The sequence below is a fragment of the Myiozetetes cayanensis genome, unplaced genomic scaffold (assembly GCF_022539395.1).
Source record: "Myiozetetes cayanensis isolate MyiCay16 unplaced genomic scaffold, myiCay2020 scf10, whole genome shotgun sequence".
NCBI classification, from domain to species: Eukaryota; Metazoa; Chordata; class Aves; order Passeriformes; family Tyrannidae; genus Myiozetetes; species Myiozetetes cayanensis.
Genome location: NW_026086605.1, coordinates 34958720 through 34975842, shown reverse-complemented (window position 1 = coordinate 34975842; position 17123 = coordinate 34958720). Strand labels below are relative to the sequence as shown.

Here is a 17123-nt window from a genome sequence, read left to right as displayed (position 1 = left end):
GCTAGCATGCTGTTACTTGAACTACCACTGTTTGTTTTTTTTTTTTAAAAGGCACCTAACAAAACGAAGCTGAACTGCAGAAGGTTAAAAGGTGCCCCATAACCATCCCGTCGCGACAGGCTATTGCGATTTAGGCAAAACGCGCGGGGAGCGAAATTTGGCAGCGGTGACCCCGCTCCGTCCCAGGGCCCAGCGTGCGCAGCGGGGCAGCTCCACCGCAGGGAGGCCTCGGCCCCTCGATGTCCCCGGGCCCCGGCACCGACAGCCCGGCAGCCGCGGGCGGACAGGTGCGAGCGGGGCCGGCAGCCCGGGCACGGCGCCTCCCGCCCGCACCGGCCCCCGCCAAGCTACGGCCCCGCCGCCGGGGCGTGAGCCGAACCGCGGCCAGCCTCGCCCCGGCACAGCCGGTCCGCGAGAGCTCACACGAACGGAGGGAAGCGCTGGGGGGAATCCCCTCTGCCGGGCGGCCCGACCCCCCGCCCGCCGCCCGCGCCCGCCGCCGCTCACCGCCTTTATCCTTGCCGTACATGTGCCCGGCCACCTGGTGCGATAGCGGCACGCAGCCGTTCAGCGCCCGCCGCCGGCCGCCCCCCGCCGCGCCGGGGCCCGGGGAGGCGCCGAGCACCGGCTGGGCCGCGGCCTCCTCCGCCTCCGCCTCGCCGCGCCCGCCGCCCGCGCAGCGCCCGCGCCCGCCCTCGGGGAGCCCGGCCGGCCGCGGGGGCTCCGTGGCCATGTCCCGGCGGTGGGAGGGTGGCGGCGGCGGCGGCGGGCGAGGGGCGGCCGCGCTGTGGCGGCGGGGCCGGCCGGGCCTCAGCAGGCGCTGCGAGCCGAGGCGCAGACGGCGAGGGCCCGCGGCTCCATCACCCCGCGCCGCTCCGCGCCGCGCCGCCCGCCCACCCCGCGCTGGGGCAGCGACCGCCGCCGCCCCGCCCCGGGCGGGGCTCCACCCCCGCCGCCAGGCCCGGCCCGGCCCGGCCCGCAGCGCGGCGAGGGCGGTGCTGCCGCTGCCGCTGCCGCTGTGCTGGTCCTGGCGGCGCCCGGCGGAGGCCGAGGCGAGCTCGCCGAGGCGAGCAGCGCCGAGCCGGCCCCGACCCCGCCCCGACCCCGACCCCGCGGGCACCCCTCAGGAGAGCGGCCGGAGCCCTTTCCCTCCGATGGTTCTCGGTAAACTTTAACACGCGCCCCCCCGCCCAAATCCTCTTCAGTTTTTTTAGCAATTCACCGTCACCCCGAGGTTTTATTTCCCTTCAGCAGATCGGACGGACTGCGAGTGACACCCAGCCGCGAAGCATGTGAACAGTGTAAATGTTTACAGCGAGGAGGGACCCTTAAAGCAGCCTGGAGCCAGAGCCTTACCACGCCTTACCAGTGCAGGTGCTGGTCTTGCATTAGAATGTTAGCACACTTGGCCCAACACCAGATCAAAACTGGCTAAGGGATTAATTTCTAATCTGAATTTTACCTCCCCATGGGCAGAGGAAGCTGTGCATGGCCCAGCATTCATTCTCAGGACCCCAAAGCACACTGGTTTTATTAGCATTTCTTTTCAATATGGCACATACCAGCTTTATTTATTTATCAGCCTGTAATTATCAGCCTTTTCTTTTTGCTGTTTCTTTATAAAATTAGCAGACCTCTGTGAATATTAGATCCGCACTTTTGCTGTGGTATCTTGTCAGTATCAAGTTGTGTTTAGCATTAGTATGACAAAGGACAGGAAAACAAGACCAGAGATAGGAAAATGAGTTTCAGCAGAGATATATATATATTGTTTCCCCAGGTTTTATAAAATGAGCTGATGCATATTCAGGAATTGGTGCTGACATCAGAGAAATGATGATGTGGTGAGCTCAGCTATTACTTACCACCTCTTCCCTATCCCATAGTTGGGAGACGTGGCACATGGTCCACAGAAGTAGATGGCAATTTGAGGGATTTAGTGGGGAAATTGTCACAGGAGCAGGAAGGTTACTGGGGAAATGAGAATATAGAAGAGTGAGAGGAAGAAGCAAAACATATAAATATATCAAAATATATTAGTCCATTGTTCACAGAACATTTTACACAATTAGGTAAGATGGGGCAGACAGGAGTAACAACTCATCAAGATCCTTTGTGAATTAACAAGGCTGGTCAGAAAATGTTTTTCCCTCATGAATATCCCCTTCTCATCAGTCATTACTGTCCAGCTCTAAAGATTAGGAGTTAGATGGCTGCTAGAGTAAGCTCCTGTCTTCAGATCCCCAACGCTGAATTTTCCCAGGGGGTTGCTGCCACAGGACAGAAATACCACAGCTGGCCAACCCTTGCACAAGAATTACTGAGGACTAGGGTGAAAAAAACCCACAAGTAGCATGCATTTGGCAGAGAGAAGGCTCCTGGTCTCGGTGGCAACCTGAGCCTTACGGAAAGATATTTCCCCCTGCAGAGATGCAAGATATTTTGGCTAATCTGAGTCTAAACTCAGAGAGAAAAAGAGAGATGGCATTTCAAACTTGCCCCTCTAAAACTGTGATCTACCTGAACTCAAAATCTTAATGGAAAAAAGAATGGAATTAAAAGGCGGTAGAATTGGAATTTAAAGACTATTCAAGCACCCAGTCCTCAACAGATATCTGCTAGATATCCTTGCAGCTAAGACAAGTAGGCCTGGAGAGGATTTGAAGAAATAATAAAGCATGAGTAATTGGAATAAGCAAACACTCTTTCCTTTCCCCTGATACTTGCTTTAGTCAGATTCATGCATATAGAAATCAAGTGACGTGAGACTATCCTCTGCTCGCTCATTCCACCCTCACACTTCAGCACATGGAGTTCACTAATCTTACCTAGGAACTTCTCCTAAATGAAACAGACAATATCAGAAAAGGCAAATAATTCCTTTCCCCACAAGAGTTTGCACACTTGAAAGCTGAACCTACCAGCAGGATTCCCAAAGAAACTTCTCATCTCCAGGCTGTGCAACTGCACTCCAAGGGAAAGCAAGAGAGGCTGCAAACAGCTCCTAAAGGAGAGGCAATTTGATTGGGAATCCCCTCCCAATCAAATGCGTTTGTGCTGCCAGAGGATGTCTCACTGGCAGGTTGCACAGCTCCCCTGAACTGGCCGAGGGTTACAGAAGAATCACTATCTGCTGAAATAAAGCCCTTTTTCAAACACAACAGCCAGTTAATAACTAACTGCAAGATGCACAGTGGTTTAGTACAGGAAATAAGCTCATACTTCAGTGGAAGTGGAGGAGGGCATTAGGTAAACAAAATAGTGGGGCTGGGTCTTGGCCAAAATACTGGTACCCTAGAGGTACGCTGACAGCAAGCACTGCTGGGTTTTTCACTGTCCCTTCACATGGTTCACAGCCGTTTCCTCCCCCCCTCACCAAAACTCCTGCTGTTGTGCCGTGCTTTCTGTGCAAGGTTTGTGCGAGAGGTGCCGACCCTGCTGCCCCCACAAAGCCACTTCCTGCAGTGGGCAGGCCACGTCTGTGTCGCTTCTGCTGGCCCATCAGACTGCACCACAGCCAGCCTGGACCACACATGTGGCCCTGAGAACAAATGTCCATCAGCAAAAGCAGTAATTTGTTGGACAGGAGAGAGCATTTGCAGTGGGGCTCCTGCGGGCAGGAGGGCCTGTCCCCCTCGTTCAGCCCAACCGTCACAGCAGCGTGGAGGTTGTAGCTGCTTTGCAGTTCTTTTTTCTTGGCCCTTCCACAGCAGAAGTGTGGCTGTATCATGCCCTCTTAATATCGCTCAGGGCTTTTAATCCTTTGGTAAATTCACAGAAGTTCTGTGCTGTTTTGTGCTTGCTAAGAAAAGGAAAATCTAAACTCGCCTCTGTCTTCTGCAGCTGTAAAACTCAGTGTTGCTGTCTCGCTTTCTTTCCTAGTTATGGCCTTGTCACTTTGGCATCAGGTCCCACAATGATTAATATTTTACTTGGCAAACTGATGCAAACTCTTTGACACTACTCTCCTCCCTGGCAACTGGCACATCTGGGGTTTTCCAGAAGGAAAACAAAAGGATGCTGTCAAAAGCCAACCTACGCTCTGTAGGAATAATATAGTAGATTTTAAAAATTACTGTGAGGTTAACTCATGGCAATTGTGTATTTTCTGGATCACCTTTTCTACAATCAGAACGGCAGCTGTAAATTTTGGGACCTCTGTTTTGTATCAGAAGGATAAAAAGACTATAAAAGTGAGAAGCTCTTTTCAACAGTTCTTTTCTTCCTCAGAATCCTTGGATTTTATTTTCTCGATGGTGGTCACTGAAGAAACTAAGCAGAGTATTTGGAGGGAAGGTTCTTTCTGAAACAGAAACATTGGATCAAAGTCTTTGGCACCCTCTCCTGATTTCACGGCTTACAGGTAGGTACAGACACTCCCTTTGTCCTTCCAAAGATTTTCCAAGTGCAGTGTTGTATCAATATCAGGGGGTTGGCTCAGGGTTTACCAATGCATGATGACATTTTACAAGTCACATCCTAATGCTTTAGGATAACCCCAAGACTTGACTTAGGGTTATTAACGTGCCAGGAGGTTTATTTAAAATGCCTGTTTGTCTTTCCCTAGAGGGGACTTACATTGCCTCCACGTGCAGCAAAATTAAACACCTATTTATTGATTAAAACCACTGGCATTAAAAGTCTCTTCTATTAAATGGTATTCTACTGCCAAAATTTATCTGCAAAGCAACAAAATCACAACCCTTAAAAAAAGTAATTTAACCAACACAGCTGTTGGGCCCAAGAGTGAGATTGAAGGAGCAAGATCGCAGTGTTTGAAAAGAGCAACAAATTTCATTACTTAGTGAAAGTCTGCACTGGCCATTGTTTTGGTACTCGAGTCTTGAGCAAGAGCCTGGGGGTGAACACACAGTGTGTCTTGACCATGTCACATCCATGGATGGAGATATTTGCCAGCTGTAGAAACAGAATTTGAGAAAAGTTACGCAGTCAGTTACCTTATCATTCATTTTGCTGCCTTTCTGTTGCCAGCTGACTTGACTGAGTGGAACAAACACTGCAGTTACTGAGCAGACCCTTGCAGTACACTGAATTTTGAATGCTTCCCACAATAAAGTTGTAATTTCTGGGACACTTATAAAGCCTCTTTTCTTTTGCACAGGCTTCTCCCAGAGAGCAGAAGGCACTTCTTTTTTTGTATGAATGTGCCATGCATTAATGCTACAGCAAAAGAAAACTGCAGTCTACATAACAAAGAGGATGCAGAGCAGAGTGGATTAAGGGCAGCACAACATCAAATTGGACAGGAGAGATTGTTCAGTCTTCAGCTGGGAAAAACATAACAAAACACATGATCTGTATGTGCTTATGTGAGACCTTTGCAGCTTCTGTGTATTAAAGGAAGCCTGATAAATCCTTTCTTACCAGTCCAAACTGTACATGGGACAGGTGGACTGCATCCTGCTTTGCTACACTCATGTAAACCTACTGTGATTTTACTGACTTCTGGGACCATACTGTTCAATACTACTTCTATTTATTGTAATTGCACATCTAATTAAACAGTTTACAAAGAGGGGGAGTGGAGGAACACTAGACTGCTAACAGGACTCATGGCACAAGTGTATGTTGCTTTCTGTCGAGTACTGTGGGATTTCACAAACAATTCAGGAAGAAAAACCAGAGATGTCTGCTGGAGCACATAACCCCTTTGACTCTGAGGAGCAAGGGTTTTGGCTAATAGAACTGCCTAGTCCCAGACACTAATGAACAGCCACTTTGTACATCTTATACTTGGCTCTAGGAAGGTGTATAATGAAATGCAATAAACCATTTTGTTGTTTGATTTATCCCTTTTTGCTACCACATAGTGCTGTTACATGATAAATCTTCTAGCTTATGCTCTCCTCCCATCTGCCACTTTTTTTTTTTCCCTCATTTTATTCCTTCTTTTCTTTATTTATATGGTTTTTAGTGTTTATTCAGCTGATCTCTGCATTAGTCTCAGCATTAGGCAGCTTGGAAATCATCCCACCTAGAAACACAGCACACACTGCTGGCAGCGCAGCTACAGGAAACAAGCAGTGGAGAGCTGCAAACAACAGCCCCTGGTACCCATCCTAAATTAATCATGGCTCTAGGAAAATGATCATTCACCTGACAGGGAGAGAAGCTGCTCATCCATGCAGGGCAGAACAAGCCTGGGTGCAGAAAGCAACGAAGGGAACAGGTATCTAACCCTGCTAGGCTGAGTGGGTGTCAGCAACAATGGAAAAGGCATTTAGTTCTTTTCAGTAGGTCTGCATCAAACAGGGATGCTGAGCACCCAGGAAGCTGACTCTAGAAGCACTCAAATATCTGACATTCAGACTGTTTTGATGAGTCACACTCAATTACTCAAGAATCAGTATTTTAATTTGTTCACCTTCCCAGCAACCGCTTACATGTTGAGGAACAGAAAGTTTTACTCTGGGGCAGGAATTCTTCACTGCTTTCAAGAGGATTTGTACCACATTTCCAATAGGAGTTTCAATGTGAGGTCAAAATTGCACATATGCAGAATTTTTTTATGGTTAAAACTTTGTAGAAATGTAACCAATTCCATTCATGCTCCAGAGATTATGTGAAGAAAGCACTAAAGAGAGATTTTGGAAAACACTGGAACAGGCAAGCACTCAGCCCATCAGAACATGGTAACCTATTATGGTACTAAGGGAAAAAATGAAGTGTGCTCTGGGATGCTCATCGAGACTGCTGGCAAGTTTGTTTGCTCAAATCCAAGCATCTCTTCTCGTTATCATGTTCAAACAGCTCACATACATAACGAGAACTTTTAGGTACAGCACAGGAAACTGTACATACCTCAAAATAAGATCTGACCACTTCAAATCAACATTCAAAAACGTGACACCTAAAACAAAAGTCACCAGGACTCAGCTTCCACAACTTTGCTTCCCAGGAATAAAAACTTCCCACAGGGCCCACTTCCTCGATGCCCAAACTCCAGGAAGTAGTTTTGACTCGGGAGACTCTTCTGAAACTACAAGACTTCATCTCTCAGACCATTAATGCAGTTTTCAGTGAACTTCTATTCCTTCAGGTGCAGCCAGGCTTTGCTGCTGACAGAAAAAGGAGTCTCAAAAGGAAAAATCCACCCTGGACAGGGGTTTTTGACTACAGCAGCACTGGTCTACAGCACTGCTCTGTGTAACTCCACAGAAAGGAACAGCACACCCATGAGAACACAGACGTTACAGCCTCGAGATTAGGATGAGCTCAAATGTGTATTTGACAAAAACACAGAAATATCCAGTGTCATGTTTTAATAATACAGAATTTACTCTGCTTTGGATAAAAGCAAGGTATTCAATAATTTAAGGTTAAAACAACTTTCCATATGCATTGGTACTTGGCCAAGTAAAAAAAAAATCCAGTACCTTTACACTCAAGACAGGCAGAAAAGACAAACTAACATATTTGGCTGCAACTTCAAGTAGAGGTGCCCCTACTACAATACCCCACCTACCAACCCTTTCTCTACCTGGGCCACCTTGTCTACTTTTTGAACCTTCTGCCCAAGTTCAGATCAGTTGCCAAGACCTCAGCCTATGAAAGCCTCACATCGAGAATAAGCAAATCATCTTCAGTCTTAACCAGTCATACCAACAACCCTTAAAAAAAAAAAAAAAAAGATAAAATAAAACCTTTACTGCTCCCATCATGTGAAGAACCCTTAAGGGTGCAGGTTAAAATGTCAGCCTCTTAACAAGGCCTTTCATCCAGCCCTGAGGTAGTTTCTATCCCAGGACATCAAGAGCTCAATCTTACACAGGCTGCAGTAAAATTAATTAACTGGGTTTAGCAAAAAAACTGCCTTCTGCCACCCCACTCTTTGGGTTTTGCTTTGTAGTCATTTTCACGTTAATAAAGCTATTTAATTTAAGGAAACCAACGTGACAGCCAGTGATGCAACCACGCCAGACAAGTAGACAAGTGCCATAGGAAAGGAGGGTAAGAGCTCTCCCTGTCTTTTCCTTCCTTCCTTCCTTTTCTGTTTCCATTTGTTTCCAAAGCCTTTCCTTGTCCATGCCAGGTTTTTTTGGCAAAATCAGCTGAACCACATCAACAGCCCAGGGAGGCAGGACTTATTTAAGACACATAGAGCCTAAGGCCACATAGTAAGAAAGGTATGCCTCCTCCCTCCACAGCAGGAAGAGATCTCCAGCTCTGGAGAGCTTCCCCACGGCCAGAGCCGTGATGACTGTGATGGCCATCATCAGACTGTGATGATGCCTGGGGTTTTAGTGGGTTTTTTTTAGATTCTGGAATCAGTCAGCATAGCCTCCCCACAGAAGTGTGCTGTGGTCTGGGGAAGTTGGCTCCACTCTGAGACTGCAAGTGAAACTAAGGTTTTCTGGCACCCCCTGTCCATCCCCCTTAGAGCACTCTGTGTCATTCCACTGGTCTGTTAAGAAAGCTCTCACAGAGACCATTTTCCTAACCCTATTCTAAATACAGGTTTGGGTAGTATGTTCTTGATATCACATGGAAGTTGGGTCAAGTTTCAATACTGCTGTAAAATCAAAGGTGAAGCTGCCCTCTAACCCGATCTTACTCTCAGCCTTTTCTGCTGCCTGTTCATAGCAAGCAGTTTTGAGTTCGTTCTTTTACGGCAGCCACGCAGCACAGAAGTGTAACAGGCCACACATGACACCTGCAAAAAATGCAGCACAATCAGAGATTAATTAAGCTGCATTTTGGCACCGTGATTTCTTCCCTGCCACTGCCTTTTACATGGAAATCTACCCAGCTTTGTGACTTTGGAAACTCTCCAGGATTTTTAGGACCTTTTGATATACATGTATTTGAAAATAATTTAATACTCATTTCCCAAAGAAGTACATTCTGTGTGTCATTTTAGTTTCATACTCAGTGAGAGGGTACACACACTTTACAGGACCAAAAATTTAAACCATGACTATTTAGTAAATTATGCACTGTAGTGATTGAAAGACAACAAGCACCAGAGAAAATACACATGCTGAAGCCTAATGTATATACTACATTGGGAAGTCTTCAGTGACACGACAAAGGATCTGTGGTTTTTCCCCCAATTACAAGTGAGCAGAGGATTTGTCAGACATTCATTTTGTAGCTTCTACTGTCCACTCTACGCCTCCTTCCTCTTGATGATCAGAGGCCCAACGTTGTCGCCAGTTTCCTCGTTGTGCTTTGTGTGAGAGCCATCACAAAGGGGGAACTGAAAAAAGAAAATATAAACACATCTAAAGTACATCCAGAGTCAGAATTGAGAACCTAAGCTGAAAGTTTCTTAGACGTTTTCTCATTAAATCCACTGTGACCACAGACCACAACTTTTGTGCTGGCAGTTCAGGTGTCCCAGAGTTTTGGCTGAATGCTGGTTTTACCCTTGTTAGAACAGAGTGGACAAGAGGCTCCTTCTAAAAAAGCAGCCACTAATCTCCACTCTGTTTGGTGTTCCTGCCTCAGGCCAGCATAAGGGAAGTGCAGCCTGAGCAGACCTTCAGCTATAACCTACCTGGAGTACCTTGCTCTCAACCTTGCCCCACACACCATTTTCCCGGGCGACAGCCAGAGCTGAGTGCAGCACCAGATGGTAAGTGGGGTGAGAAAGAGAAACAAGAAGAGATCCTTAGCTCCGTTACTTCCCTGGTTTTCCACAGCACATGATAAGAAAATGGACAGTTTCCCTAGCTCACCTCTTGAATGAGAGACACACATACATGCCAGTCCTGCCTCCAGACAGCTAGAGTGGCAAGCCAGCTTTGCTCCATCCTGACATCTCATCCGTGCAACTGTCCCCTTGCACAAGCTGGCTTCCACATTCCACTGGCTAATGGAAATAAGCTGCACTTCATCAGTGCTGCCCTTAAGAGCCATGGCAGTTGGAAGTAATTTCAAGAAATGTTTGTTCCATTAAAAAAAAATAACTAACAAATGAACCCCACCCTAGAACAGGCTGGTCAGAGCAAGAACTACGGGGACGACTCCAGCCAGCTGTAACTGCCCAGGTCCCAGCCTGGTGACAACCACTCTGTTTCTGGGCAGCCCTTTCCACATAAAAGAGCCCAAAGACGTTCTGTGAGGTAACAAGAATGAGTTCAGATCCCATCACTTCTCAAGGATGTATTTCAGGGCTATGCCTCCTCTTCTAGGAAGCTCTGGAGACAATCACAGAAATCACACGCCGGTATTTTGCACTCAGTTATTATTTTGTTTGCTTACAAGTACTGGCAATTGAAGGTGGGCATTACTCCATTTTTGTCTTTGCTACAGCAGTATTCCCTTGCAGTACTGTTACAGTCGGTCTTCAATGCTCCACCAATCCCAAAGTTCATGCCTGAGTCACAGCCTTTTAAAACATCAATACCCTATCAGCCATGCTTAGAATAAAAAATTTCAAAGTACTGCATAAAACCAATATAATGAAACAATATACAGAGCTTTAAAAATAACCTCACCTGCTCTGTAGGGTAGTCTTGGAAATGAAGGAGAGGTCAGGTGGGCTGTTTTTGTTTGTTTTCTTTTTTCACAGTTACAAAATGTTAAAACCTACATTAAAAGTGGCAGGTGACATTTATGAAAAAAAGAAACCTTGAATTCAGAGAATGCTCCTGTAAGCTGATCCATGCAGAAACTTTATCATCTCATCAGTCATTTGTGACTCAATGAGTAAGCAGTGGACAGATGCCTGGACAAAATGTGAGGAAACAGGAATGTATGTTCATGGGACACTGACCAGCTGATTTCCCTTGACACCGAACAGGCTTGGATTCTCTGTTTCTGCTGACAGCCTGCAGCAATATTCCTCAACCCACAGCCTGGGGACTAATACTTCTCTGGGAGACACAGAGGCTGCAGGTCATTGTAAAAGAAAGGAAATAAAGTTTCCCCTCTCCCAACTCACACAGTTTAAAACGAAGACAGGGAAGAAAACAAGTGTTCTAACTTTAATTACTGTTTAGTTTCAAGACAAAACTACTGCCTCTACACTGGTAAGTTTGAACACTGGGTTTCTTCACAAAACTTGACAACTGCACTGAACAGAAGAGGGTCATTTAAAGAACTACCTATTATTAACAGATAATTACACCCCAAGACAGACTTATTTGAGGGGTTATTGTGGGGTTTTTTTAAGCACATACACTCCAAAAAGACACTGGCCAGCACAAAAAAAAAAAAAAAAAACCAACCAAAAAAAAACCACCCTGCAAATAATCCTGCTCCTTTTTCAAGAGTTACTCCAAAATATCCTGGTACAGTCCAACTGTTTTGTTATTCCCTGTAGAGGAGGAACACCGTGTGGTGTAAATGCACACACGCCATCAGTGCAACAAAAGTAGCTTATGGTTCCTAACACCAGTGGCTCTATTAAGAGTCTCATGCCTCAGATGAGGCCAAATCTGATGAGAAGTACACACATTGATACAAAAGGACACTTCTCCTAAACTTTATGCGCCACTTACTTAACAAAAAACACAGCAGGTACTTACAGCGATTTGAAGTAATTTTGATTTCCCACATGGGAAGCACACAGATTCCACATTTTGACATCATTTTATTACAAATTTTAACAAGTTTGAGAACTGCTAAGAACCAGATAATGCTATCTGACAACTTCCAAAGATTACAAGCATGTGAAAATGATGTGTTTCATTACTGCTTGGCCATAACAGAACATGAGAAGCAGCACATACATCATCTTAAAGATTATGCTTCCCATCCTGCGAGGTCAGCCCATCAGGGCAAGAGGAAGGCAGCAAAACTGGGAACTACTGTCTTTGGAACAGAACATCCTGACTCAAATACTCATCATGAACATTCTGACTCAAATACTCATCATTAAACACCAGTAAAAGAAAACAAATGCTTCCCAAAATTTCCACTGACCTCCTTAATGCCTTTACGAGACTTTTCATATCAGAATTCTAAGAATGCATGCACATTATAGCCCCATCTGCTTCCTTCTGGGTGATTAGAGCCCTCATTCAGTAGGACAGTATGTTCCTAAACTGTGCAGAAACATTCCTTCTTAAGGTTTTTATTTCACACCAAAAAAAGATAATATCAAACAATGGCAAACAACGGGCAGGAGCTGCAATGCCACCACTAGAACCAGACACTATCTTCCATTTCTGTTTGGAAAACTGAGTAGGAAGCAGAAAGCACAAACTCCAAGGTTCAAGTTAGGAATTTTTTGGGTGTTTTTCAGTTCAGACCCTAGACACAGAGCAGAGAAGACAAGACCATCTCCACAGGACTATTTCAGAATCGAGTCATGATGCTGCTTAATCCTTAGCTGTATTTTACTGTTAAACCCAATTCTCCCTCAAATGTGCAAGCTCCTGAATTACCCACAAGGTAATGAAGTCAGATCTGACAACAGCAAGAACCAGAAGTTACAGCACCTGGAAAACGGCCAAGTATGGCCTGATTAGACCAGTGACTAAGACTTGAGAAGTCTATTATTCAGTTCACTGACAGATAGAGAGCTAAATTTCAAGGCAGTTATCTGGCTTTGAAGGCCTGTATAGTGATAAATGGAGAGGACTAATCATGCAATCTGCTTTCACTACAGATCCCAGAACTCCCACTACAGATAAATTGTACACATCTCAGCTACATCAAGAGTCACACACCTCTAAGATCAGATTTTAATTTATTGAAAGGCTAGGTTACCACTAATTTTAGGCAACTGAGGCAACTCAACTTCAAACGCAAGTAAGCTGGACCAGTGTCTAGGCCAGACTTTTAATTGCTGAAAAACAGAAGCTTAAACTGTGCCACTGTGATTGCACTGCCATGCACTACGTACTAGTGGCAAGGCACTTTATGACTGAGTAAGCTTCCACCTTTAAAAACAGTTTTGCTGAAAGATGCGCGCACGTGAACGACACCGGACCGTTCAATCTGCTCTTACCTTCTTAGACCTCCAGCAGCGACAGTACACGGCCTTGTCTCCCAGATCCTCCATATCGAACGCATGGACTACCTTGGGGTTATCCTTCTGGATGTGAGGATTCACCATTGCTTTGCAGCATTTGTCTTTAGAGAGAAATTTTTTGTAAGCTAGGTACCCGACAACAGCTGCCCCAGCAGCTAAGGAGACTGCAGCAATCCACTCAACTAGAATAAAAGAAAAAAGGAGAGACTGTCAATTTTTTTACCACAACGTTCTACCTATTAAAACCACTCAGCAGTAAAGGCCTTCATGCTTGCAGCAACATCTTTACTTTCCAATAAATGTTTTTGTTCTTCAGTAGTAACTCTGTACTTCAGAAGAGTGTTTTCCTGTGACATCTAATTAATCTACTCCTTTCTACCAATCAGAGTTGTGCTTCACCCAAGTCCCTTCTACACAAGGGTGAGGACTAACCTGGCAGGGTTTTTTTGGGGTTGGTTGTTTTCTGGTTTTGTTTTTGGTTTTTTTGTTTTAACCTTTTATTTGGGAAACTGATGTCAACATGGGTAGTATATTGTTTCAAAGTTCAGCATTATTAAACCAGCTGTAAGTACATTCTGTAGCAGGAAAAAACTTGTATCGTTTGTTTCAGTTGCAGGAAAGTCACTAAAGAACAAGGGCCAGCACCAGAAACTCAAGCAGGATCCCCCCAAGGCAGAGGCAATGAGTAGCTTTTAATATAATGAATCTTGTAACAAAAAAAAAAAAAAACCTAAACCCAGCTGTTTGGCAATGGGAAAATTATTAAATATATTGCTTCCAATAACAAAAGCCAGCTTAGATTAAATCCCTACCGTTGTGGAAAGAACAAAGGTCCAAAAAGATTATATTTAAGAATCATAGCACGCGTTTATTTTTCAGAGACAAACACCCTTTGTTAGTTCTTGCCATTTTCCATGACCAAATGACTCGCTGTATTGCCAGTGTGAGATTGGTCTAAAAGGATCAAGGTTTTCTGCCCCTGTCCCATAGGCAGGGACCAACATACCCTAAGACTTCCCCCACAAATGAGTGGCAAACCCTCCCTGTAACAAGGTGATATTAAGCTAAAGAAAACCATCATTAACACTGAAGAATTCAGGGCAGGTTTCCCTGCTCCCAAAGTCCCTAAAAACAATAAAAGCCCCAGAGATCATGTGGTGAATTCTGTGTTCTATATCCATCCAGTGAGTTCTCACCCTTTATCTCCCCCTTACAAACTAGCCAGAGTAATGCAGATTTTTCATAGGGTAAAGAAGTGAGGAGGTGAAATTAAAGAAGGGGTTTTATGAAAATCTGCTTGAATTTAGCACAACGGCCCAAACTAATCAAAAGAACAGCCAAAGTTTAAATCCAAGGCAATTACAAGGAGCACCCAAGCTGCTGGCCAATGCACTGCCAATGCAACAAAGCTTAACCTACATTTTTGAGTAAGCAACTCCCAATTCTAGCATAATACAAAACCACAAGTTACTACAAGACAAGACACTACAGGCTTGTGCAGCATGACAGAAAAATTGTTTCCATGTCATAAGCGCTAGCTAAACAACGGGAAAAAACTTTGGCTAAAACTCCAGAAAAATTAACACACGAAGGGAAGGGAAGGGAAGACAGAATGAAGTCCCAGGAGACAGCACACAGAAGTAAACAATAAACCAGAAGACAAGAATAGCAACAAGCCAATGATAGGAATTTTTTCCCTTCTGTATTCTTTGGACATCTCCTAATGGAAAAGAGATTTAGGTCAGTTCCTCCTCTCTTCTCTAAACATCTAGAACACTGCTCTGGATGTTTACAGATCCATGCTACAGAGACAGTTTTTGGATCTGCCAGAGAGCCCAAACAGATTTTATCTGCAGGAAGGACAGGCATTTGCCATCTGCACTGAGAAAGCACACGAGGTGGTCTTAGGTCCACCAGGAGTACAAGATCCTTGTTAGGACACAGATCAATTGACATTCCAGGAACTGGCAACGACATCAGAGAGAGCTTCACTCCCAAAACAGTCTTAGAAAATGTTTATACTATTCAAAAGTGACACAGTGAATAACTCCAAACACGAAAACCCACACTTTATGTCTCCAGAAGTGCTTATAACTTTCAAACATTTTTCTCCTCGTTTTTGTTGCCAATCAAGAGACCACTATTGCACAAGAGTTGTTTATGATAGTCCAGCAGTGTCACTGTCCACAACGAAAGGCCATGCTGGAGAAACATATGATACTTGCTTACTGAAGAGCCATCCAGCTGCACAACTGGCTGCACAAACTGCAAAAGCCAAGCAAGCAGTCAGGCTGAGAAAATCATTTCTACCACTCCACAGAATCGAAAAAACGTGGGATTATGACTGGCAAGTTTAATTTAACTGAAGCCCATAAAGAGGTCACCTGAGAGGGAAGGAATGTCGGATTTTGCCAGTTAGCAGCACAAGACAAGTCACCGCGATTAGATCAGGGTCACACCTGCAACCACCCACAACTCTGCAACGAAAAGCATTAGCTGTGCTACTCACTGCCTTCCCGAAGGGCACAAATGCACAGAGGTAATTAACTCCCAAATGACTGCCAGGAATTAAATCTCACAAAAACACGGTGAAGTTCTGGCCTCTAGTTTTTTAGCAGTGGAATAAATGGTTTCAAAATTTCATCGGCCTGAGACACGCACGAGCTGGAGAAAGAACTGTGACCGGCCAGTCACTTTCCAAGATTAATCTTGTCAGAAATCACAATAACCTAATCCCGTCTCCTCCTAAACAGAGAAGCCTCTAGGACTGCTCCCATCAGTTTTTCCCCCTGCTTCCCTGAGATAAGGAGGATATTTGCAGTTTGATTAGGAGCATGATCCTCTCCCATCCTCGCAAAGGTTTTCTTCTCAATTCCTAACGTATAAGGACTGTTCTAATTCGTGCAAGCTTATAAGTGGCAGCAAGCTGCCCTTGGGAACACAACCTGGATGCAAAACTATCATCAAGTCACGCTCAGTGCTTTCATTGTTTTAATAAGCACGGCCTTCCATCACTACAAGCCATTTTTGACTAGTGCCTTTGCCAACATCCTCTGTGCCAGCAGCGTACACCCTCCAGCCCCAAAGAAAAACAAGCCCAAACTATCTACCCACGGAATTAAGGGCATAAACCACGAGGAGCTTTGGAAGTGGAAATCTCAGTCCTGCAGGTGAAGCTCACTTTTTAGAAAAAAAATTAGGCAATCGGAACTCTATTCTGTCCTCCACCACCTCAACTCTTTCATCCCCCTTCGGTTGCGCAACAGCATTTCAAACAAATAACGCTATCTCAGGCACGGCTCGGGTCAATAATGACCCCGCGCGAACGCCACCGTTACCTCTATTGTAAGGCAGCGGGCTTTGCGAGCCAGGCAGACTTCCCCCCGAAATCTACAGATTGTTATGATGTTTGCACTCCAACACGTGGAAAGGCAGAAATAAAACAAGGCCGCCTAAATAGGGGGGGGGGGCCGCCATTTTGTCCCAGGGGTCCGGCGGGGCGCGAGACGCGGGGCGGAGCCACCTCCCCCTTATCCCCCCCCTACGGGTGACCCCAGTCCTGCCCGCGATCAGTCCCGCACCGCCGACCGGCCCTATCCCATTCCCATCCCATGCCATCCCGCACCCCAGCCCAGCCGTGCCCCGCAGCCCCGACCGGCCGTACCCCGCACGCCGCTGTTCTGCCCCAGCCCCATCGCTCCTGCTCCCGCGCCACACCGCGCACGCGCAGCTCCTCCCAAAGATGGCGGCGGAGGAGGAGGAGGAGGAGGGCGGGGTGTGGGCCGGTGCCTCACAAGCTTGAGTATTGATGGGAGAATTGTTTTTGGAGCTCTGTACTTGATTCAGGACTTGCTGGTGTGGGAACTGGTTTATGGTCGGACTCGATCGCAGAGGTCTCTTCCAACCTTCGTGATTCTGTGACCTACTAAAAAAAAAAACCCTACGCCTTTTCAACCGCCTGTGAGAGCAATAATTCTCCGTTGTTCCGTAGTTTTTTCTACCGGCCTTTACGATGTAAGTTTCTGTTAAGGCAGTTGTGGAATAAGCAAGTTTCCGAATGGTTTAGTTAAAGTAGTGGTAACGTAAGTATGCAGTTTTCTATAAGAGGTGCTGAACAAAGGCGCTCTATAACCACCTGTAAATACGCTCCTCGACCGGCAAGTTCAAGCGAAGTTCA

General features: G+C 45.8%; 2 protein-coding genes and 1 long non-coding RNA gene across 3 annotated transcripts in view; 1 reads left to right on the top strand and 2 right to left on the bottom strand.

Annotated features, from left to right (window-relative positions):
• The window catches only part of IPMK (inositol polyphosphate multikinase), a 30965-nt gene extending 30217 nt beyond the window's left edge, over positions 1 to 748 (bottom strand). The window contains exon 1 of the mRNA XM_050334716.1: positions 508 to 748. Coding sequence (XP_050190673.1) covers positions 508 to 733 — 226 coding nt within the window. The 5' untranslated portion in view covers positions 734 to 748. The remainder of the gene's footprint in view (positions 1 to 507) is intronic.
• Positions 749 to 1122: 374 nt separating this feature from the next.
• LOC126650196 (uncharacterized) lies at positions 1123 to 5839 on the top strand. The gene is made up of 3 exons (XR_007631345.1): positions 1123 to 1164; positions 4231 to 4363; positions 5123 to 5839. It is a non-coding gene; the product is annotated as an uncharacterized LOC126650196 (long non-coding RNA).
• A 1386-nt stretch (positions 5840 to 7225) lies between these two features.
• CISD1 (CDGSH iron sulfur domain 1) lies at positions 7226 to 16690 on the bottom strand. The gene is made up of 3 exons (XM_050334727.1): positions 16611 to 16690; positions 12923 to 13128; positions 7226 to 9220 (listed from the first exon to the last, which is right to left on the bottom strand). Exons 1-3 carry the CDS (start codon positions 16639 to 16641, stop codon positions 9131 to 9133), a joined length of 327 nt encoding a protein of 108 aa, XP_050190684.1. The 5' UTR covers positions 16642 to 16690; the 3' UTR covers positions 7226 to 9130.
• Between the last annotated feature and the right edge of the window lie 433 nt (positions 16691 to 17123).